This window comes from Nicotiana attenuata, chromosome 2 (genome assembly GCF_001879085.1).
Source record: "Nicotiana attenuata strain UT chromosome 2, NIATTr2, whole genome shotgun sequence".
Lineage (NCBI taxonomy): Eukaryota > Viridiplantae > Streptophyta > Magnoliopsida > Solanales > Solanaceae > Nicotiana > Nicotiana attenuata.
In genome coordinates, this window is record NC_031990.1 from 52,967,098 (window position 1) to 52,992,690 (window position 25,593).

At 36.1% G+C, this 25,593-nt stretch overlaps 2 protein-coding genes across 3 annotated transcripts; one reads left to right on the forward strand and one right to left on the reverse strand.

The window, feature by feature from the left end:
* On the forward strand, positions 4,243-10,615 carry LOC109210079 (serine/threonine-protein phosphatase 7). The gene is made up of 5 exons (XM_019373455.1): positions 4,243-5,022; positions 5,789-6,283; positions 8,540-8,686; positions 9,976-10,083; positions 10,229-10,615. The coding sequence occupies exons 1-5, from the start codon at positions 4,474-4,476 to the stop codon at positions 10,301-10,303; spliced, it is 1,374 nt and encodes a 457-aa protein (XP_019229000.1). The 5' UTR covers positions 4,243-4,473; the 3' UTR covers positions 10,304-10,615.
* On the reverse strand, positions 11,598-22,994 carry LOC109210089 (protein transport protein Sec24-like At3g07100). Of its 2 annotated transcripts, none has more exons than XM_019373465.1 (14): positions 22,738-22,994; positions 20,705-21,803; positions 20,462-20,600; positions 19,535-19,725; positions 19,012-19,119; positions 18,720-18,923; positions 18,341-18,572; positions 17,171-17,320; positions 16,893-17,049; positions 16,514-16,641; positions 16,093-16,415; positions 15,825-16,013; positions 13,169-13,408; positions 11,598-12,182 (listed from the first exon to the last, which is right to left on the reverse strand). In XM_019373465.1, the coding sequence occupies exons 2-13, from the start codon at positions 21,782-21,784 to the stop codon at positions 13,175-13,177; spliced, it is 3,135 nt and encodes a 1,044-aa protein (XP_019229010.1). In that variant the 5' UTR covers positions 21,785-21,803; positions 22,738-22,994; the 3' UTR covers positions 11,598-12,182; positions 13,169-13,174. The 2 variants fall into 2 exon arrangements, with proteins under 2 accessions (XP_019229010.1, XP_019229016.1); XM_019373471.1 differs by having other exon boundaries at positions 11,598-12,185.

Genomic DNA, 25,593 nt, shown 5'->3' on the forward strand with positions numbered 1-25,593 from the left:
AAAATTTTGTAGATAATTTGTAGATTAATTGTGGATAACACATTTCTACGATTGGAGTATTTATTTCTTATTTTTTGTTGTGTAATTTATATTCAACTGACAGTTATATACAAATATTACATAGAACTTGGAGGTAAACATCTAAAAATTATGATAAAAAAACTACAAAATTTATATAATTTATGCAATCGATTTAATACTTGCTTGGCTTGAAGAAGGATTATCTATACGACGCCACGATATACGTGTAACATGCTTCCTACCCATACTAAAATACAACAATGGATGAACATCGATTAAGAAAGTGTAAACAAATCCACAAAAAATCAGTGATTTTTAAAATCCACTTCTATGAAAAATAGAATTAATGAAAATGTACTAATATAGGAAATTTTTTGCCTAGAAAATGTTGTTAATAAACTATAGAAACGAAATCTAAAAAATTCCTACGTGAAGGAATGGTTGCTTGTGCAAACTGCTGCGTTTTCATGGAGAAAAGAAAGTCCTAAGCTAAAGATCTCGAATTCTAAGTAATAGTATACAGTCCTATAAGTTATGACCTAATATAAATGAAAAGGAAAGAGTAAAGTCGGGAATATACGGTCCTATAATTATGCCTAGTATAAATGCCCCCTTAATTATATCACTAATTTGAATTATGGTATAGAAATGGTAATTTGGTATACTAAATGTAATTTACTCATACCTTAAACATGTAGGGTAAAAAGGTTTCCTATGTGGGATAGGAATATAAAAATTCCTTTCTTCTTTCTTTGTTAAGTTTCACATATTTGCAAAATTAAAACATTTATCTATTCTTAAACTAACAAATAGATGATTAACTATATTAAAATTAATTAACTAAGACTAAGGATGCAAGGAAAAATTCCAACAACAACTAATATGCATTTTTTGTGACTTTTATTTTAACAATACTTTTAACCTATGATTAAATCCTAGATGCAATTAACACTAAATGAAAGATAGAACACTTTTAATGATTTTTTTATGATTTACAACATTTCTACATATGCATAAAAAATACGAATAAATGCAAAATAAATAAAAGAAAAGTTCCTAAAATGCTATAAACGCAACTAAAATTATTTTGGACTATTTTTAGGAGTATATTTCTATGCGGACAAATATTAGGTGCTCACATCTAGGGGTGTCAATGGATATTTGAAAACCGACCGAACCGATTTTTAGGTTTCTTTTAAAGAAACCTTAGGTTTTTACATAAATCTATAATTGTACCGATAATTAGGGTAAGTTTTTTATTTTATAAAAATGAATCGAAAAAATACCGAACCGTACCGAATAAATTTTATATGTGGAAAATATATTTATATAGTAAGTTTAGAACTAACAAAGCATTAAATTTTTCATTGGGTCTTGGAATTATGAAAACCGTTACAAGCCAACAAGTAATTAAACTTAAAATACTAATTCCTAAAATCTATTATGCTACTTATGCTTAAACTAAGTTATTTCAAGTATCTTTATTAGCAAGACACAAAGTGTTCTAGCGATTATGAGTAGCAAACTACAATGAATTGAGTATGTTTCCTTTCATACAATTTAGATTTATCTTTTTGAATATTTAATATAAACTTTATTCCTGAGTCCCTGCTTGGTTAATATCTTTCCACTGGTATCGAATAGTTGGTTTCTTTCACGTTGCTGGCGAATAGTTGATGGATCTATACTCTAGCCATCTTTCATATTTTTTTAATTCATCACCCTTTAAACAGTAAAAATATCTAGAAAGTTTTGCTAAGTCCTATAAAAGAACATATGTTATTGCATTCTACTTCTACTGGTGAATTTTACATGATATTTAAAAAGAATACCGAAAATTAACCGAACCGTACCGATACCGAAGTGAAACCGATATGATTGGGACGGTTTCGAAAAGTCTAATTTTGGACGAAAAATTAGTATGGTACAAATTTTATAAAATAACCGTCCGAACCGAACCATAGACACCCCTACTCACATCTCCTACGTCTTCAAATTAAAATAGTTAATCCATTTAAAATCAGTTTCACAAAAAACGAGAATATATACACAACCGTATGTTTTAGTGAATAGAGTTATATGCAGTTGGATAGTTTCAATATCTACGTGGACAGAAGGTGACGGTTTTTATATTTAAAATAATTAAATTTAAACTTTTAATTATATCTTTATTGAAATAATTTATAGCCGCATAAATCTTAAATTATTTTTTTCCTTAAATAAGTGCCCAATTAAATATAGTAATATAAAATAGAAATGAACGGAGAGTGTAACTCGTACGTAAGATAATCCAGCTGCAAACTATCGGGAGTCCAATCCCACTATTGTTAAAAAATATAAGAAATTAACTTAATTAGCCACCAGTCTGAAAAATATTGGAAAAGGGCCAAATATATTCCTGTATTATGAGAAAAAGTTTAAATGTATCCCTCCTGACACTTAGGGTCCAAATATATCTGTGTTGTTATACTATTAGTTTAAATATACCCCTATTCCGTTAAGTTTGTGCAAGATAGACATTAAATCCACCTCAGCGCCCCTAACACATTTTACCTCCCCCCCCTCCCCATTCTATTTTTTCTCACCACTAGAAGTTTTTCTCTCCACCACCATTGCCACCATTACCACCGTGAATAATATTGTATTTCAATATTTAGTCTTTTATATATGTTTGTTTATCCACTCATAGCTCGCGAATTTAATACAATCCGAAGCTTCTCGAATTTCAAGTGAAGTTCTCTTCCTTGAGGAACTAGATAATCTCTTTATGTACTACTAGTGTGTGATATTGGGGTGACTAATTGAAGTATTTTTTTTTTTTTGCAGACCCAGGTGCTCAAAGCATTTGCAGATGGGCAACATTCAGTCTCATACTGTTCCGGTACTCTGATTTCGTCTGAGTTGACTAGTTGAAAATTCAATATTGGTCATGGTGGCGGTTATGATAACAATGGTGGCGGAGGGAAAGAAAACTTTAGTGGTGAAAACAAATTGAGGGAAGAGAAAAAATGGTTAAGGCGTTAAGGCCATCTCCAACCCTCCCCCATTTCTTCATAATGGAAGCAACTTTTGCCATAATGGAACTCCAACCCCATTTTTGCCCCCAAAATGGGGGATGAATTGTGTTCCTCCAAATATGGGGGGACACTATTCATCTCCCCCATTACTATTCATGCATATTTTATTATTATTTTATTATTTAACTTTAATTTATCTCCTTATATATACCTAATTATGTTTATGTAATATCTTTATAATATTAATTTTACATCTTAACTTTGCCGTATAATTTTGATGAATTAATTTTCGTGCATTTATTATTTTTATGTAAAATTATAAGTTAAATTGTACAAAAAATATATAATCATCTCTAAAAATGAATGGTGCAAATATATAAAAAATTTAGATGTTGCCAAAATTGAAAGGTGCGAATATAAAATATTAGATGTTGCTAAAATTGAAAAGTGAAAATTGAAAATACATTAAAATTAGAAATAGATGTATTATACTGCGCAACATGATAATCGAGAATGAACATGATCTTAAAGCACCAATTTAAGATGATTTGGAAGGTCCACCTCCAACAGTAAAAATGGCAGTAGATGAAAATCAACGATTTCAAGAATTTTTAGCTCGACATAGAAGAATTAAGGACAAAGATGCTCATTTTGCACTTCGTAATGCATTAATAGATCATTTATGGGAGAATACTAGAGGTTGAAGTTGAATATTTATGTAGTATTTCGGATGAATTTTATCGTTATGTAATATGTATTTAATTAATCTTGTATCGCAATGATTTCACTATTTGAGTTATTGGTTAATCTATAATAATTGCTTGCAAATTATATTATTTAAAATTTTATAGAATTGTTTTAATGAAAATTACAAACTAATGAAAATAAAAGATGGAATTTGTTTAATGAAAAATAAAATATAAATTGAAATGAAATGTAATATAGAAGAACAATAAAAAATATCCTTTTTGGGGGAAAAATTATGGAATGGTTGGAATAAGTTATCCCAAAAATGGAAAAATTTCTATTTTGGGGACCAAAATGGGGGTAAAGGTTGAAGATATCCTAAGGTGGAATGTCATTTGACATCTAACTCATAAGTGTCAGTATCACGTAGGATTGAATGTTTATATTGGACAAATCTAACGGGGGGAAGGTTATATTTGAACCAATAATATTAAGACAAAAGAATAGCGAGTTGCATCGCAAACCAGGCGAACTGAGCTGTCAATGACGCAGCACCAACACATTAATTAATAGGTAATTAGTATAAGTACAAAATTTGGGTTCTCTTCTCCATGAACATACCGTCCCTGTCAACAAAACTACTTCGCACAGTTCCTTTTCTATTCTTGTCTCACTTCTTCTATGAACTGAAAACCTAAACAAATATAATTAAAACGAAAAGAGAAAATTAGAAAAATATCCAGTTGAAATGCTCGAGCCAGAACCACCGGCCCCCGTTGCCAGTCTACCATCAGAAACGCCGCCGCCGCCGTCATCCGACGAGGACTTTTTCTCTTCAGCATCGGCGGCTTCAACGTCCTCCACGTCATCGCCTTTAACTCCAATTCCTTCACCACAGCCTCATCCGCAGATCCCCATTTCATGGCCCCAAGACGGGACACTAACCCTAGCCTGGGTTACAAACCTTATGCTCGCATTCGATTGGGGATCTAAGAATCTTCCTCCGGCTGAACTCCCCTCGGTGTTACCAGTAGAAGCTTTTGATCGGCTCGTACTGACGGCGTCAAAGATGCTGCATAAAGAACCCAATTGTGTACGTATCGATAACGGGTCGGGTTTGGGTCCGGATTCGAGAGTTGTAGTGGTAGGCGATGTGCATGGTCAGTTGCATGACGTCATGTTCTTGTTAAAAGATGCGGGCTTTCCGTCAGATGATCGGTTCTTTGTGTTCAATGGGGATTATGTTGATAGAGGAGCTTGGGGTCTTGAGACCTTCCTTCTCTTGCTCGCTTGGAAGGTAAAAAGAGAAATTCTTTTAACAACGGTTTTGGCTGATTGTTGTAACTTACACAGTTATTTCTAATCAGAATACTATTAAGGTAATGTAGTTTGAAATTCAGTTTTGGCAGATATTAGTAATCCGCATTAATTATGCTGCTACCATACCCGCGATAAGTTATTTTATTGTGCTTACTACGTAGCTACGAGTTGTGTTTCGGTGATAAGTTAGAAATCTGTGTGTTTGTTTATGGAAATTATATCAGCAAAAGTGATAGTTGATCATGATTATCACTTTATGGGGTCACTTTGCATGGAGAGTTAGATTCTTGTAGAACTTGTGGAACTTGTGGAGCTTCTGTTAGAGAGAGATATTTTCTCACTTTGTCTATAGCAACGCCATTTAACATTTCGGAGGGTGCACAACAACAAAATACTGAAGCAAAATGAGATGGTGATCTGTAAACTTTTAAGTACCAGGATTCATATCAATTCATGGTAATATGTAGAATAGGGATATTCAGTTTTGTGTTAGGTTTTATTACCCTTTGTCTTCCTAAAGTGCTATCTCAAAATGATTTTTCCTTGGTTATATTGCTTCAGTATTGTGCCTTGTTTTGCTGGGAGATAGTGATTTGCGTCGAGCAGCTGTGAGCTTATAGCACCTCACTCTTGATATTTTGATATGTTGTGCCTTTGAACTCAACTGGTCCACGTATATGAATTTCTATCAGATATCAGACAAATGCAACAGTGGATATTTAATGGAACTGTATGTTTTTCAGGTTTTTATGCCCAGTAGGGTGTTTCTCCTTCGCGGAAATCACGAGTCAAAATATTGTACCTCTGTGTATGGTTTTGAAAAGGAAGTTTTAGCCAAGTATGCGGACAGAGGGAAACATGTCTATAGGAAGTGTTTAGGATGCTTCGAAGGACTTCCTCTTGCCTCCATTATTGGTGACAATGTCTATACTGCACATGGAGGTATTTTCCGCAGCATTCCTGTCACTCCAGCTAAAAGAGCTAAAGGGAAGAAGAATCGCAAAATAGTTTCGAATCCTGAAGTAAGTGCTTTATCTCTTGGTTCTTTGGAGGAGTTATTAAAAGCCAGGAGATCTGTCCTTGATCCTCCTTGGGAAGGTGCAAATTTGATACCTGGTGATGTCCTGTGGTCAGACCCATCAATGAAGCCTGGACTTTCCCCGAATAAAGACAGAGGAATTGGTCTCTTATGGGGTCCAGATTGTACGGAAGAATTTTTGAAGACGTTGAACTTAAAGGTATACTGCCTAATTTTTGTTTCTTTGGATATGCTCTTTTCTTGTTGTTATTGACACCGCCCTGCCGCAGAGTTAATCTTAAGTTGTCTTTTACCAGATCTTATACTACATTCTTATCATTCATTTCTGAATGAACATATACGATATAATATGTCTTGTTCGACAGTTTTACGGTTGATTGATGTGATTAAATGTACTATTCGTCAGAATATAATCATTGAGTGTGTAGTTCTTGGATTAGATTTCAATAGCTTCTGTCTTAACTTATGTTTAGTTGAGGTGTAAGAAGAGGGTTAAGACTTACCAGGACTGGAGTAAATGTCGAGGAGTAAAGGTTATTTCTCTCATATATAAGGGAAGTAAAAGAAGAGGTGGAGTAAAATTGGAAGGTTTAGGTACCCCTACACGGTAGCTTTTTTAATTGTTACCCCTCCATGGTAGCTTATTAAATCCTTCCGAAACTAAATGGAAAGGAGGAAGTATACCACTTTTATTCACTACTTACCTTTCCAACCTTATCAGACAACTGTGTGCAAATTAATTAATATCTCACCTAAGTAATGAAACCAGCTCTATTCTCTTCCTTTACTCTCCCCTCAATTTTCTGGAACCAAACACGGTGTTAACCTTTGTGCTAGTTCCTGCAGTTTTTGATTCATCCGTCCATGACAGTACACATCAGGAAAGGATTCACAAACTGCAGTTGCTTTATAATTATTTTTTTTACTCCCCAAATTTTCACTGGGACATATTTTTACATTGATATGTTTTATCTTAGTCATAACAATTCAAATATACTTTTTTTTGTAACATATTAAGCCACTTAATATTTGAATCCATCAGTTTTCTTCTCATATGACTGGCTCTTCAAATGGTGGGTCGTTGCCTGATGTGTATACTCATGGAGTTCTGTGCTCATCTCATTGCAATTTCAACCTGTATGATGAACATAGAAAATCTACTATCAGGCAAGAGAAATGATCCAATGTACTTTCTAATGGAAATTAATTAATTATCTGAATATTTTGAGTCCACGAGAAGGATTAGCATAACCAATCAAAGCAACTTTAAGAGGTCGTCATGAAATAAGATTTCTTGCACGTGTTCTATCCTTCCTGTGCAGGGTAAAGCTCTTTCCTTAGTTAGTTCCGAACTTTGGTTACTAATAATAGGACAAGGTCGTCCTTTTTCATATAATATAGTGTGCTCTCCTAGGTTGTTGCCTGTAGGGCTCTCATCTCACCCTTACTTTTGTCTTGTGGTATCATTGACATGTTTTTCAATCAAACTGATTTCATAACCATAGAGAAAGACTCCTTTGGGATCAGTCTGTAATCCTGGATGTAGTAGTCAATTATGCGGACATACAAAGAGTTGATGCATCTCTTTTGAATGATAATCAGAAATGTCTTTTCATCCTCGTTCCCCTGAAGGGGGTTGGGTGTAGCATGTTTTTCTTGAGGAGAGCAGTGCTCTCTGTCTAGCTGCAAGGCTATAGTGTTAACCAATTACAAGCGCATAAGTTTTAGACATAGCTGTACTGAGAATCTAAGAAAAGCATGCAATTTCCCGTACTCATTCAAGTAAGAAAATGATCTCGTTGTTGTTTCCTAAAAGCTAGTACATAAAGATAGTAGTGCACATTAATATCCGAAGTTCTTTCCTCTTTCCAATATAGCCAATCCAATGTAGCTGGACACCCGATATTTCCTAGAGATACATACTGAACAACCTCTGGAGATGAATTTACTTGTATTTGGAAAGGCAAAACCAACTCAGATTTAGCTTTATCGTGCTGCTTAATAAGGATGAGATAACACTCTGTTGGTCATTGTAGCTGTAATAAGTCGCTAGTGTTGGTTTTTCCCTGGAATTTTATTTTGAAAGAAATAATATTTTCTTCCATAAATGTAGTCCTATCATTTAATTGAAAAAGGAAAAGCTAAAAATGGTATGAGATCTTAATCGTAAGTATTTATAAATAAAAATTGCAAGTATCTATCAACAAAGCATCTAACCACCTAAATACTGAGGAAAAAGTGAAGAAGCACAAAGGATTAAACATATTTTTGGGAGAAATAGGCCTCTTGACTCTTGAGTAATAATTCAGATGTTCAGAGTTATTCCATCTATCCTTCATATTTTCCGATTTCATTGTTCACGGGTTGTATTTTATGTGAGCTCGACACCTCCCTTTGTAACTTTTAACAATGAGGAACTTGCTAACATTTTGGTCTTTAATTGTTGCTGCCTCAGTTGATTATAAGGTCACATGAAGGTCCAGATGCAAGGGAAAAGCGACCTGGACTTGGAGGAATGGATGTAGGGTACACTATAGATCATGTTGTCCCTTCCGGGAAACTGATTACAGTATTTAGTGCCCCAGACTATCCACAGTTTCAGGTATCTTCAATTTTATCATTCACTATTTCTTAATCAGAAAATTCACCTTACATGGTCACCTTTTGTCCACAGTCAGTTTGTATGTTGTGTTATACACGAGTATGTTGTCATCTTCCCTCTATGAAAACCTCTGTCGTGTTTACTTTCAGCCATCTTGTAGAAGGGTAGTGCCGTTACACTATGTTATTGTTGATAGAATATGTAAATGCTTGTAAGCTTTGTTAATCCTGAATTACTTTTCGTGAAAATACGTGCCTGAGCATACTGATGGCATATTAGGAACATTTATCTTCTATTGCCATGTGCTTTCGATGATTGCATCAGTCAGATGTAGAAAAGGGTAATAATGAGTTGCACGGTATCTTTGTACTTTGGCAACCAATATTTACCAAACTTGCATAAAGAACTTGATTCTTCAGAAATCAGATCTTTCATATGCATCCTTTTGGCTAGAAAATTTATGGACTGGTCAGCGAATGATTTCCAATTGAAAGTCGGACAGTTAATGCAGAGAAGAATACTCCTTGACTATGATTTTGTAAGTTTCTTAAAAGTGTTCCTAGTCTAAATTTTCAGGTGGTGAAGTTCTTGTGATGATTTTTATAGCAAAAAGACCTGAAGTATCTGAAGTATGGCTAGCATTAACCGAAAAAGATATCTAAGAAAGCTGTAAGGAAGCTTGTAAGGAAAGTTGTAAAGAAAGCTTAAAGTGAAGTGAACATAATTTGATTTATTATGATGATTGGACGGTGTCCATTTTTACAAAAGTGTTCTACATGCGAGGCTAGCTGTTATGTGCCTAGACCTCTTTACTACGTATCCCTATTTAATGCAAAAATCTTGGCACGATCTAGTTAATGCCAGACTGGTCTACTTTTTGTTCGTCTGCACCAGTTGCATGTTGAAGCGTAGTTTGTGGGCTTGATTAGTCATATTATAAACTGAATTTCCAATGACATAACCGGCTGTGTCTCTGTACTTGGCTCATATTTTGGTGGACGCCCAATAATCTTTCATGCTTTCAGCGTGGTAAAGGGAAATAAAGCCCACATTGCTTGCCCAGGTCCCTGCCCAAATTTTGGTGTTAACACAACCAATTGTCACTTCTAGGAGTATTAAGAAATGTGCAACAATTTTTGCAAGTTGCCTAAGGTTATATGAAAATAGATTACATTTAGGCCTTCAGCATGCAAAAAGTTTAAATTATATCTGATGCCATTTTCATACTTGGAAGCTGCAGTACAAATGGAGAAACTTATCTCTCTTTCTGTTTGTGCTCTTAACTGCAGGCAACAGAGGATAGATACCGAAATAAAGGAGCATATGTTATTTTGGAACCTCCTAATTTTGACGTCCCTGTTTTCCGTAGTTTTGAAGCAGTTACTCCAAGACCAAAGGTATAGAACAATTTGAAGCATTTTCTTCTGTTGAACTGGATTCATGGGGTGTTCCTTCGCTAATAAAGAGAAATTGTCTTTAAAGTTACTTGCATGTTCCTGGCTGTTGAATTTAGTAATAACATTGAGTAAATTATTGTGTCAGGTAAATCCGTACTATGATTTTGAAGATGTCATTGATTCTGATGAAGAACTAGACTTGGCATTGATGGCTACATGAAAGTGGTTCCCATGGTCAGCGGCGTTTGCAAAACTTATATATTTGTACAATATTTGTACATGTTTCTATATTGTTTTTGAGGTGATATGAGTAAAAATTACTGCTAAAGTATTTATTCCTCCAAGCTTCCTTGCCCGATGGAGAACTATGTATCATGGTTTTTTACTCGAGCATTACTGGTACGACTCTTTTTGTATCAACATTTATATTGGTTGCTTCTGGTATAACTAATGTCTTTCATGCTGCTTGTTTTTGCAACCATGGAGGACTTTACGTTTCATGTTATATGCTCATGAGAAGGTTTGTCTTTCAGTGGAATGTCCACTTGATTTCTCCAACCTTCTTTAGGACTTGAAGATTCTCATTTGGATTGTCCAAAGTTCTGGTCTTGGCAGAGTTATATGTTTTTCAGATTGGTCCATATCAATTAAGCTACATGTTTGCCAATGAGAGATGGGACTAGTATTATAAGGTTCACTTTGTTATGTTTTACGAGTTGCAGTTCAGTAGTAGTTTTCAATGAGCATGAAGCCTCTTATCTTCAACTTGTTCTCTCCTCTAGGTATCTAACTACCTCAAAAGAAACAAAGACTGGAAAACAGAAAAGTCAGAAGAAGAGTCGGAATAATCTTATTATACAACCGACATTGCAATATGTTTGTTTTTTTATTGCGTTTCTTGTTGGATACACTCTTTGGTGGTTACTGGTTAAAAACACAAGAATAGCTGAACAATTTCATGGCCTTTATCCTAGGATGTTCTATGGCAAGTAATTAAGATAAAAGCTGCATGTTCTTTTTCTTTGTTTTGATAAAAGCTTTTATTTTCTAGAAACATGTTGTACTTCATGATACTTTAACCGACACTTGAAATTTGAAAAGCTACCGCCTATCTCCGAAAGCTTCGCTTCATTGTCATATTCGACTTCTCCTTCGTTATTGCTACTGCACCAGAGCTTCTAGATACAGCTCCAATGACTGGTTGCAGAATTGCAGCCAGTGGTTGGAGTTTTTTTTTTAAATTGGAGTTGAAGGCGGCAAATGGATGGGAGGAGAAGAAACAAGACTTTTCTTTTACATTTGTCAACCACTGATTGGTCCATTTACATCTGGTTGTAGTTATAATCTCACGCATAATAAAATTCTCTTTCTGCTTTGCCAAAGATAAAAACAAAAAAACGAATAAGCAAACTTAAATCCGAACCAAACGGAATTTACTTTGGTTCAGATTAGATTGTATATCTACAGCACCAAGAATCCAAAAACCAATAAAATAAAATAAAACCGCAGAAAAAAAGAGAGAAAAACCGTCTGCATTACATTTCAGCTCAACAAAAAATCCACTATGGGCAGCAAAATTGGATTATTGAAAAGAAATGAAATGTACAAGATCTCCACAAAAAGTCCGAATAAATCCCACTGAAAAGGCACACCCTATCCCCACAACAAGATCCAAAAAATAATTTAATTAACTGAAATATTATTATATTTAATCTCATCTCACTCTAACCAGACCAACATGTGAAAGTAAATACTACTAATTAGCATTCCTTTCATGTTGTTCACCCCAACCAAATGGGACAGCGCTAGCACACAAGGACGAGCACAATCTTAATATCCCTCATCTTAATGCACGACTGGTCCAGGTGTATGAAATGATCCCAACATGAGAGGAGAGAAAATATTAGTTCTTCAACTAATGTTACACGGCAAATCAGGTAAGCGCAGCAATCAATCATGTCAATTAACACTAACAGCAGATTTCTTCCATGGAAGCTTTTGCTCATTGGATGAACCATCCATAGTTGGGGCTGACAACAAGACCAACTTCTTCTGGAATCCGCACTCGTAGACCATAAAAGCTTGAAGAGTTGAGAATCCTGCTAAAATAGGAAGTGTGCAATCAGCAAGCAACCTTAAAACTCGTCATTTTAGGTTCAGAGTGGAGAAATCCATAGGGGCAGTCTCTTCACCAGGAAGCCTTAAGTTATTCTGTTTTCAATTCCCTTCAGATATGCAATTACAAAGATTCACCCTCCACTCTTTTTATGAAACAATTTCCATAACACAAGGAACGACGAAGGGACCAGAAAAGAGAAAGCTAAGAAACCACCAAACAGATGAAGTCAATGGATTAGCATGCACGGCAAAAATATAACTACGAAGAGATAGTACGGAGATTTAAAATAAAAAACCAAAAATGACAGTTATGGTTCCTGATTTAAGCAATCGAGTAACATTGTAACCATGCATGACATAGAAAAATGATTACTTGGAGGTTTTCTTTTCTTTTGATAATTAATGGATACTCCCAAGAGATTAGTCAGAACTGATAATATATGCCTGCATGTGCCATAAACATTTGTTTCACTAAGAAAATTACCTTCACTTCGTTGGGAACCACTGACATTCTACACTTGATCCAGTTAAAATCGAAAAATGAAAACAAAAATTGAAGCAGCTCCTTTAAATCTGTCCTTGGCAAATGACAATATTGTTCACAATCAGGAAACTAGTACCAAAACCATTCAAATCCTGAGTTGAGCCCATGAAATATAAAGGAAAACAAAAACTTAAAAACATAGACCAAGTATTACTGAAATCATGTTACTAGCTTATGATTAGTGACACAACTTTCTTTTATATACTTGAAATTACCACACTCGCAGAGTTTCACACATGAATGCCCAGGCAAATTTTCATCCCCTTATTGACCTCTCTCTCTAACACTCCCTCAAGGGAGAGACAGGATGGCGTTTATAAATAGATTGGTTGATTTATGTTCACACAAAACCGACATTCCGTCATCGTTAAACCATTTCATGAATAAAAAAAAGACCAGCAAATCCTTGTCATTAGTCATTACCTTAAATTATGCATTTTGCTGGACTTGCCGGTGTAATTGCAGAATCCAATCCTGATAACCATTAGAGCCACCAACTGGGTCCTCAATTAGATGTGCAAGCAAGAAGAAGCCTTCTCTAGGCTGTTCACCTTGCCTCACAAGATGGCATAGTTGATAATATGATCTGTCGCTCTCCCTTTGCTTTTTAAGCAAGCCCATTAGTTTTCTTGACATTTCATTATCGAGCTCTTGAAGTGAAACCTGGTTCTCAGTAGAATAGAAGAAACCACATTAGAGACTGCAAAACAAGCAGAAAGTTTGCGGGAGTTGAATTCAAATATCAACACAGTGAAGGCCATAGGGTTTATTTGGCATGACAATGACATGAGAGCTTAAATAGAGATGTGACGATTCGTGTAGCCGACCCTAACTTGTTTGGGACTGGGGTGTAGTTGTTGTAGTGAAGGCCATAGGGTTGAATCAGCAAAGAGACCAGCTGAATCAAAACATTGTTCCTCTATTCCAAATTAAATGCCCCAAGTTCTGTCTTAATCAGGTTGTGCCTAAGTTGTGTCCTCTCTCCAAACAGGTGAAGTCATTCCCTGCACTATCAAATACCTTTTTTGGGGGGCTGGGGGAAAAGCAAGAAATGGAACCACCCTTGTTATCAAAAGGGTAATGGTAGACCAAGACCAGATCTTTCTTTGTTTTTTGATAACTGAGAAATCCGAGAGAGCTAGTGGCGCACAGTTCAAATTCCTCAATAACTCAACCTTATCTCCAACTTTTTCACAACTTCTATTAAAAATAACACTTCGACTCATGACTTAATATTTGTGCGAAAAAAAAATGGGGCACTTAGATTCGGAAGAAGGGAGGACCATGCACCCTTTTTTAAGGTTTTCATAAGCAAAGAATGCCCTATAAGTAAAGTCATTATAAATTCCCAGTGAACATCATATCACCTGTAAACAAACTTGTTCTAAAACGAAGATGTGAATTACTCGAACAAAGATTTAAGACCTATCTCCATCAAGGGATCTCTTTCAAAGATCCAGACTAAATTTATATTTGCAAGGCAACCAAAGAGCAGTAGTTATCTCTTCATAAATGCCAAAATCATTATGTGGGTCTAAATTTCTTATCTTCCACGTGCTTCTTTAAGTGACATACTACACTGTCAATAAAGTGTAGATGCTAAAGAACCATAAATTGTGTGCACTTGCTATTTTTTGGACAACATATCGTTATTGACTTGGCTCTCCATTCCAACTACTTGGATCTCAGCATTTCAGGGAAGTGACAGATCTGAGCACTTAAGAAATTGAAGGAGTATGTGCCTTCACAAGAGAAGGTGATGTTATGAATGAAGCTCTTCTTTAATTGCAAACCTAGCCACATGCTAGCTAGTGCTGCTGGCCTACTGTATGCTCCGAAAAGCGAATATACGGGAAGTTTCTACACCTTCAGGGAAAGGAACTCATATGGGAAGTTTTGAATCTTTGGGCCTTCATTATACACTTGCACAAAGGGAAAGAAATCCTGTTCTGAGACTAACCACAAACCAGAACGTGCAAACCAACTAAAGTACTTCTGAAGTACAACTCATCCATATCCAGAACAAAAATAAAAGAGAAATCCCAAAATATGTCAAAAGACTGTCTTAAGCATGAACAATTCTGTTCATCTAGTAGACAAGGCACACAATATTAACCCTGAGTTTCAAAGTCCCATCCAGTACTCTGCTCCATTGGTCATAGGAGTGAATAAAGTTAAGATGATAACATCTAGAGCTGAACACACCAACACACTAGTATAGGATTTCATCATCCAAGGAAAAGCAAATATATAGAGGTCTAAACCAGAAACCATCCCGTTTTAGCAATTCTGTTTACATGCAGGCTAAAAGGAGAGCAAGAATTAGGCAAATGTTATGGATTCTACAGTTTTGAACGACGCTGTATTAAGGAAAATGTCAATAAATCAGTGAGAATAACAACAGGGGTAGAGCTACAATAAAGAAGACAAAATTGAGAAGATAGCAAGAGTAGAACCTTTAGGAGAAAAATGACAAAGTATAAGCAAAAAGAATTGGATACACTCATCTATAACCTAGTGGGGACCAATAAAGGATTGTGTGCTCTTTCTACAAAAGGGGGAGGGCTCTAGCAGTAGCTTCCAGCACTTACCTAAAGGTCAGTGTTGATTAAAGGAACTAACCCTAAATACAAATGCCAGAGGATGCTGCTACAGAAATTAGTCGCATAGAGTAAACAGAAGACTATAAATAATAAAGAAACATATAACTTATGATCCATGTAAAATTAAAAAAGGAGGCTTGTTCAATAAAAAAAGATGGTATAGGTGAAGTTGAATGGAGATTTTATATCCTTTTAATCAGCAACATCTATACATGGTGACACTTCCGACATGCGCTCCATGGAACCACTTTGAAAAATAAAATGAGAACATTGCTTCTGGCTACCTACATCCTATTATCCATTGTCAAAAGTCTACTCAGATATTACCAGTTAAACCAAACCAAAATAAGTACCAAAGTAGTTGGTAGTAAAAGTGCATATTCAATTTCATATGGCCCACTTTTTGGTCCACTCAGTACCAAATGGAACCTATTTAATGTGGTTGTGATGAAGATGTGGTGATCTAAAAAGCTTACCTTAGAGAAGTCAGCAGCAAAGTTTTCTCCGAGCAAGTGCTTGATCATATCAGGAGAAAGCATTCTACCAAACCAGATGACAAACCGGAAACCATCATCGTAGAGATAGAGACCCTGGGGATCTAAGCTCTCTTTTGTAAGTGGAATCCCTTTCAAGATGTCTTTAGACTCCTCAGGTGAAGATGGTTTCTAGAAATAGAAAATTATTAGGTTTTAGAACCTTTAAAGCATAATGAGCAACAATGTGGAAGGGTTGTCAAATGCATACTCTTAGAAGATATTCATCTATACGGATCAACTTAGGATACAGAAGCTTCAACAATCTTTTAACGGGCAAAGCCATCATGGTATATCCAGCAGCGCATCGTTCATCAAGCTGAGCATCAGCAAATCCACCATGGAGGGCTGTTGATTTGCATAAAGCTAATCCATATAATGGCAAATACTTCAAAGATTCTGGATATATCATCCTTCCAGCCACACGGTGCTGCACGGCATGGAGATTTCGATATTCTCTAAGAGCTTTCGCAATCCTGAGTTGAACAGAATTTCGAGCCTCTTCCAATTTAGAGGTCAGAGTTTTCTCAATTGCTGAAGACAAGAACTTGAGCGTGAGAGACCTAAAAATACTAAAGGCAAAGGTTTCAAAGTCAAATGCCCGAATACAGGAAAAGTATAGCAAAAGTTACCAAGCCTGGTAAAAAGAGAAATGATGGCACCAGTATCAGCCAGGCGATACATTTCTCCTAAATCTGAAACAACAGGTGCTGCTGCTGTGTGTACCCTAATGCGCCTTTCTCCAGAAGATGATGTGTATCTTTTAATCGTTAAGAAAGTGTTCCAGGAAACCAAGTCAAGTAGAATTCGTCACGGGAAAATTCATTCATTACCTAAAAAGATATATAAAAGGTAGGAAACTAATGCTTCTATAAAATATTAAGGGGGGGAGTTTTCATCCTAGAATAGACATTACCTTAGCCTTCTTTTTAAAAAGACTGGTGCAGGAGTACTCAAGAAAAATGCATGAAGTGAATTGAGATCAAAACAACATTTCATGCTAAAGGATACAGTAAAGCAATTTGGAAAAATACTGTCTGGGAAGTGAGTAGTGTTTCTTCAAGGGATAACTGCATTGCATATGCTTTATCAGAGTCGACAGCAGGAAGTGCTATTAGATCAGTGGATCTCAGCATGAAGTTGCCATGATAAGTTGTAAAACGGACACCTGAAAGCACCATATAAAAACACCTTAATGACCATTACCAACATACAGTCCACAAGCTCGCCCTTTATTTCACGTGGAAGAGGAATCTAGCTTCTAGGTTAGAGTAATATAGCAAGATTACCTTTTCCACATCTTATACGCATGACAGACTCCCAAGCAGTTTCCCTTGTAAGATCTCGGGTTAACTCGTGATAAAATCTATCTTTGTGAATGGAAGCTTGAAAACTTGGATAGTAGTATACCTGACCACCTGTATACTTCGCAAGCGTCCCTACAACATGATTGAAGAAAATTATACACCAATATTTCATGAGGCATATGTACCTAGACATTACCAACTGTGGTAACCAAGATTATGAACTCCCTTTATGTGTAGCTTATAATAAAAAAAAATGAACCTTGACTATAGCGATACGGAGGATACAGAAGGTTTCAATATACCAAATAGTGTAAAGAACGACATATGTTTTCACAGTTAACTCTGTAAGTGATTTGTTCCTCTAATTCTAGTTTTGCTTATACTTCTAGTGAACTTCAAACTGAAAGAACATCAAAGTTCCTCGCAGTAGTCACTAAGTCGGCCTTCCCTGATTGCCTTCAGCTCAAGGTCCCTTTATGGAAACAAGATGTTTGATAAAGCAAAAGAGCTCATAGAATCCAGTGAGAGAATTTTGGGCATACGGAAAAAGGAAATGCTGGCGTAGACCTAATTATTCATCAATGGACAACTTGAGAAGAGGGGGGGGGGGGGGGATTTGTGAGTTGGTGTTGCACGTGCAAGGAATCAGAAAGGACACTAATCATCTGTCGTTGCTCACAGGTTGACTACACAATTGGGGACCCCAAGGTTTATAATAAATCAAGTGTGTCATCCAACGAAAGCGGGGGAAGGGAAACTCGAGCTACAGATTATAAAGGATCAACAGTGGAGAGATAGATAGCCTGGAACATCACCATTATGTCACTTTTGGTGCTTAGGGAATGAAAGCAAGAAAGAGTGCTTCAATGATGTAAAAGGCATCAAAAGATCCTTCATATTTCACTTCTTAATTTGGTGTAAAGAGAGAATACAGTGTTCTATAGACAATTGGCAACTTGATTAGATGCCAGTAGACAACTTCGCTTGAGACAAACAAACAATCTGTACTAACATTTGACAGCGACTTGATGCTAGTAATGAAAATTTTGACTCATCAAAAGGAAGAGTTAAAAATGAAAGAGTACTTCAGCTTAAAATGAAACACAGTTTAATTTGTAGAGCAGATCTCCTCTATTGTGAAAGTTCAATTACCTAATGTAGCTATGTCAGTATATTTGTCACTGAAAGCATATATATTGACTGCTATCTGATACTTGGTGAAATCAGCAGCCATCTGTTTATAGAAAGGATCTTCAGGTACTCTCAATGTATGCTCTTTATCAGTTCCATAAACACGAAGATCATCTCCTCGCAGTCTTAAGCGGCCAACACCAAGTGATGGAAGACTGCTTTGAAAGATCAGCAATTTACCGCCAAGTTGGCTCTGGAAGCAGAGAGACGATATTAGTTAGTGTGAATCAACAGAAGGAAAAAAAAGAGGAGATTTTACATGATGGAAAGGAAAAACTTCTGTGATACCAAGAACTTGAAAGTCATAAAATCATGTGAACAGCATAGAAAGTTCGCGCACCATAACCATGAAGGCTGCTTTAAGAGCTGGACCAAAAGCTGACTCCACATTTACATTATCCTGAAACATTGAGGGAAGGCTGTCTAGAAATGCATCGACCACAGTTCTTGATTCTGACAAGTTGACAAGGAGATCATCTGGCAATGGCACAAATACATCTTCGAGATCTGACATGACCATCATTTGAGGTTGAGTGAAGGACGACTGGTCCAAGACGAAAAGAGTCTAGTTATTTAACAGTAAATGGATATTGATATTATGTGATAAGATTAATTTTACTCAGCTGACTTGCCTTCATGTTGTAAAAGTGTACTGTACTGTCATAAGTTATAAACCCGATCTGTGTTCTGGGATATCCAGGCAAGCTGTCCAAACAGTTTTTGATTGTTTGTGCTAAAACCTGACATAGATTTATAAACCAATTATAAAGGGCATACCAGATAAACTTGCAATTTAACAGATTATTCTACAAATAGTTGCTCTAGTAGTCAACACAAACAGAAGTCTACAAGGCAGGCAAGTAATTCTAAAAGGAATATCGAATTAAACAACCAAATGAACGGAGACTCTCATGCTCATATATATACACATTCAGGCTTACTATGCGACTGCTTTCCAAAAGCATTCTAACATAAGGTGGTAACAGCAGAGTTGCATCAACAAGCCACATGATAATGGACAAATACAGAATCATCTCCTAGTTAGGCAACTTCTATGTATACTGGCCATAATTGAACAATTTTGAATTGATTTGTCCTATGCTGCAGTTAGATTCAGACTGGAAGCTCAATAACTAAAAGAACAGAAGTTCTTACCTCAAGCATTCCACTTCTCACAGCAGTCACAGATACATCGATGAGAAAAAAGTACAGGGGTGGCATCGGAGGCCGGACCATGTACTCAGCCGGAGCAATAAAGTCCACGCTACCTTTGGTAAGTTCAGGCCTTTGATCCAAATCGACTCTTCTGCCACTGGCATCCAAATGGGCGAAATATTCACCAGGAACTAGACATAAAGAGGATAAATGAGCCCATGCAATTCAAAAAAGGACACAACATTCTACATCCTCAATATGCAATGGTAGCAATGAGAATCCGCGAGATTATTTAAAAATGACTAAAAGCACAACAACATAGCAGGGAGGCCCTGAGGCCCCTGACATTGGATGCTAACTTGAGCATATACGGCAATGAAAACAATACCATAAAGGCACATTAAAACCAGGATAGCTCTTCAGCAGTCGCAATCAGAGAGGGCATGGTGGAGTATCAAAATTCTCTTAGCAGCAATTTGAATGAAAGGTGAGTAACGAGGAGAAGATAGACTGATAAAGATTCAATGAGCAGAAAGAAAGGTCTACATAGAAGTTTTCATTCAGATAGTACACTTTAGGTTTAAAGTTAAGTGGGGTCAATACCAATTAGTTAATCAAGGTTAAGGTTGTTTATAAAATCGGGACGCATGTGCTCTTGTAAGTTGTAAGTACGTTACTTGTTAGGAAGCAATGACAGCTTCGCGAACATTAACCCACCTCCCTCCCTCTCTCTCCCAACCCCCTCCCATCCTGCCCACAAATTAGGAAGTAACAAAACTTCTAATTAGAAATGCAACAGAATATTCAAGGAGGAATTCAACTATTCTAGCTACATATTACTAAAATTTTTAAGCATACTAAAACCAAAAAGGAGAGCTCCGACAATAAACTGGTTAAAAACTCAAGAAATGAAGCAACATTATTTACCTTCATTAAGCAATGCACATATGTTACATCTCCACTTTCTTCCACTGTCAGTAAATGTCACATAAGGATTTACATAAGTGCGACACCTTCTACAGCGGATGATACCAGTTGGGGCAAAATTAACTACAGGAACTTCCTCCTGCATGACGTATATTTTGCACGTAGAGCAAGTGAGATTCATATGAAGCCCTAAAAACTGTAACAACCAAGAATATAAAAGAGTACTATGTTATGAATACAAACCCCATCAGGAGCCTCGGCGAGAGGACAAACAACTGCTCCAAGAGATAAGTGCCACCTTGAAGCCAAAGACTGAGAATTCGGAATGCCACTAGTTGTTAGCCTCAAAAATCTAGAACTACAGTTCATGGGATACATATCAGACAAAACGTTCTGCTCAGGGTCATCTTCAGTTGGTCTCGGTAAGATTTTAGAATCAAGGCCGGAATCAAATGATCCTGGAACAGACCCAATAGAAAAGGAACTGAAGTCTTCCACCAAACCCTGCATAGCTGACATAGGAGGCGTCGATCCTGGATGTTGAGATGTTAGAGGTGGTGGTGCTGCATAGCCTCCTTGTTGAGCAAGATATGGGGTAGAAGCTGCTGGCACTGGTGGGACATAGCCGCCTGGCTGAGACGGATATGATACTGATTGTCTAGGTGGAGCCTGTGTAAACCCTGAAGGCTGCTGACTTATATACCCAGGAAAAGAAGATTGAAAGCCAGGTCTAGCAGCAGGATAAACTGAACTAGCTGGAGGAGAAGACGGCTGCATGGTTGCTCTGGCAGCAGAAAACTGGGATGGTATGGATGCCTGATGAACATTTGGTCTAGGCTGCAGTGTACTTGCACCTTGAGGGGGAGATCCCATCGGAACTGGAGGAGGTTGGATTTGTGGATGATGGGCAACAGGAGGTGGTGAGAAAGGACCTGAAACAGGTCTAAATGGGGGTGCTAAAACAGGCTGTCCCGGCACTGAAGTGCGTGGAGGTGGTACCTGAGCTGTAGAAGGAAACTGTGGTGCTGGGAAACGCTGGAAAGGGCCAGTGCCTGTCGGCCCATATGGAGGTGCTGATGTTGGAGGTGGCATACCGGGCGGCATCAGTCTAAAAGTAGAGGTCCCTGGTCCAACCATGGGGCCAGATGAAGACAGAGATGACATAGCTGGAGAAGAAGTAGGGGGAGCAGGCCGAAAAGCAGAAGCATCAGATCCAACTACTGGAACAGATGATTGAAAAGGACTTGCACTCTGCGGAACACCAAAAGGTGTAGTAGCAGGCCTTGAGGGAAAGGTTGGTCGATTGGGGTATTCGGTGCCCATGGTCACAAAGGACCGCTTCCTGATGTTTTTCCACCAAAACAAACAAAAAGGCATGTCATTATTATATTAGCACAAAAACAGCAATGCAAGACTTATACATCAGCCGAAAATAGTAGGAAAGCAAAATATTTGCAGAGTTAAAGTACAATGCAAGAATGCAAAAGGGAAAAAAAGGCAAAAAAGGAAAGATAAGGACATAGGAGAAGAAAAACAGCTGTCTAAGTAGATAAATACTTCACCGGAAGCTTTTATCATTTTGTCAATGAGCAGTCCGACGAGTTTGACAGCAGATAAGCAATAGTTCCGAGAAAGAGGGGACAGGGCAAAGGGTAATAACAGTTACATTTCCTTTAGTTGCCTACTGCGCAGAGAATATTTTTCTAGTAGCTAAATTCTTTTTTGTTTTTCTTTTCTATAAGAAGTCTCTAGTAGCTAAATCTCGTGGAGGAACACTTAATGTAAGCCAAAACAGATTTTGCAGGTTTTGCCTCTATCTGATATCTTCCTTTAACCCCAGCATTAATACTGTGCCAGTAATCTACATTACACCATAATAGATGACAAAACAGTTAAATAAGAACAGTAACTGTAAATTATCTGTAAACAATAGTTTATTAGTTAAGAATTCTTTCTCTATCAAAAACAATAATACAATCTAGAGCAACATCAACTCTGAGGCTGATGTTCATATCCTTCATACGAATCAAGTAACATTAGCACCATTAATTCTAACAAGTAGCCAAAATCCATACGTAGTTTAACTCAACGCATAAATAAAACTAGATAACTCAACAATAGAATTCGGCATCTGATCTCAGAAGATCAAAATTAAAGCAAAATCAAATTTCTTGATTCAAAAAAGGTCCAGTATTTATAACGAAACAACAGTTCCTAATCGCACAATCAATGAGAAATTGCAATAGAAGTCGTCGATTTGGATTAAGATAGATGACCTAATGATAGATCTCGCCGGGACTCCGCCGGAATAAAAGTGGAATTGGAGCTGAGAGAATCGGCGATCAGCGGCAAGAGAGGTCGAAGCAATGGAATGTTTTAATAAAGCATATTTTTTTTTATTCTCCTATTATGTGAAGAACTAATAAGATCCAATTCCAAAGCGAAATACAAAACCCAGAAATTTTACTTGCAAATTGGCAAGGGTAAATATAATAGGATTAAATTTATCTTTTCTTTTATACAATAGGATTAATCTCCTATTTGTTTTCGGATACAATAGGATTAAATCATTAGAAGGAAAAGTTTCACTTTTGCCCCAAGGGATTGTATTTTCTTTTACAGCCTCCTTCCCAGCTTTGCCAAATTGCATTTTGGCCCCGCTCTGAATTTTTCCCCAGCTCATACGTTTTTTTTCTTTATCAAAAGATAATTAACAATATCCGCTGATGTTCAGTGTATTCTAATCTTTAAGTGATTTTTTAATCCCGAAAACAAATCCAAATAGCGACTAAAAAGAATTCAACGAAATATTTGCCTACTTTGTTTCTTCTTCATTTTCCCCCTCTTTGGCTATTGAGTTTGAGTAAATTTTCTTTATATGTTGTATTCTGAAACGTGAATTCTTTATTTTCTTATATATATTATAAATATTATTGCATATTTGATACGTGTGACGATATGTATATATATGACTTATTATTAGTATCAATAAGACTGAATAATACATGTGATTCTTTGATGAAATAGTTTTAAAAAGGTTTTAAATCATAATAAAAGCTTGTTTTATATTTATTATCTGAGTTAATTCGTATTTTTCTTTAATTTATTTTGCAATTAGAACGTAAGATTGCTTGATACGAATAGCAAGCCAAACAAATATAAAAGCAAGTTATCTTCAGAAGAAAATGGATTTAGTGTGAACTGTGAAGTAATTAAGTACTCGAAAATATTTCTTAAATCTCATAAGAAGTTATCTCCTCCTTCTTATGCAAAAAAAAAACATAAAAGAGACTTGGAGTTTGAAAGCAAATCTCTTCCAACCCAATAAGAATGATCACGAGCTTTGATAGGTGTCTTGGGTCTCACATCTATTTGTAAGTTATATGCTTCGATTACGTGGCATATAAAGCCGCATTAGGGTAAACCATCCGATGATTATTAAGTTTAATTTGATATAATATTTGTGCTTTAAATTTACTTTTTACGAACGAGAGTATTTCCTCTCAAGAAGTAAGGTGAATTATCGTTGAAAATAGCTAATCAATCGCCTCTTTTCTCACTATCATATCATAGAGCTCCTAACCTAGCCAACATTGACATATATCGACAATTCAACGTTTGTGACACTTGGAGAGCTTGCACAATTTGTTGTTAACATAAGATTGTAAAATTATTACTAAGATGATCATCATATTAAAAACTAAATAGGGTACGATTTAGTGCACATGGCTACATGGTTTCTTATGCACTTTTTCTATTCTATTTGGAACCAGATTTTGTTGTGTCTACACTTAATGTGAAAAGAAAAGAACATAAGTAATAAGATAATTAACCATTATAATTAGTCGTTGCTTGTGTACAAGTCAAAATAGTTTGAGTAGGAGCTTTTCATTTTAGTTTTTCCTTTAAACACCGTAAACTTGAGTACTTTTCTAAGTGGAAAGGAGTGCACTGAAAAAGATTGATGTAATTGAGATTTCTACAATACTCTTCAACTACAAACTTAAATCATTCCAATGAAATGTTGAATTATATGACTTATAATCTTATCGTGTATGATCTATTTATCCCCTCATTTTCTCTTTTTAATATTTCTTTCTACAGAATACTTTATAGTGAAATCAAGACAAAAACCACATGTAGTAACTGGTCCATAGAGTAAGAGCAACTGCTGCTAAGGCATAATTCCATAGAATGATCACTGAGCATTCACTTTCTCCAACTTCAAACAATTGTGTAATTGTACCTGTCCATCGATCAACCAGTTAAAATCAGAAGAAAAAGAAATTAGAAACAAAATTGCATTAAAAGCAATTAATCAACATATATAACGAATTTCCTCTTATCTTACTAAAGTGTGTGACCATTTAATCTAATAGGTTAACCTTTTAGATGAGATAGATAGACACTTCTATATGGTACGTAGCAACATATGACGGTCACACAAGTACATTTCAATAATATTCTCCTAAAACATAAAATAAAAAAAATAAAAAAATAAAAAAGAAAAGAAAGACTTGTAGAAGGGGTAAGAAGATACCTATGGTCATTGCAGAAGGAAATGCATATTGCAAAAGAAGAACAAAGTGGTACAAGGGATCTGATCCAACCAAACCGAAATGGCTTGCAGCTTTGACAACAACAAGGCCACATACCTCACTACCTGAACTCCTATTATAACCCAAATTCTACTGCTAATTTTTAAGACCTGCCATTGAAATTAATACAAGAATATTAGAAAATCCACAAAAGAACAAAATTTATTACATCTATTTTAAAGATATTACCTCTACGAAGATTTTCTCCAACTATTAATGTCATGTCTGGTATTGTGGCCTCTCTGCAGCATCAGAACACAGTGCATTTTGAGTCAACGACTTAATGATTGTTATAATAGGAACGGAGATGAATTCAAGATCTAGAATCAATTAGTTCATAATGAGTATGATCTTATTATATGTATATTTTAAATAAAATCCGTCTCTGACTATGAAACAGTGATGGCTAAGTTTAATTAGTAAGTTCATTTGATTGAATATGTGTCTTCAAATCCTAACAGAGATGAAGAGCTTTGAATCACATGCAGTGGAGCTTTATTTCCGATCATCAGCTTTCTTAGCAATGAAATGAAA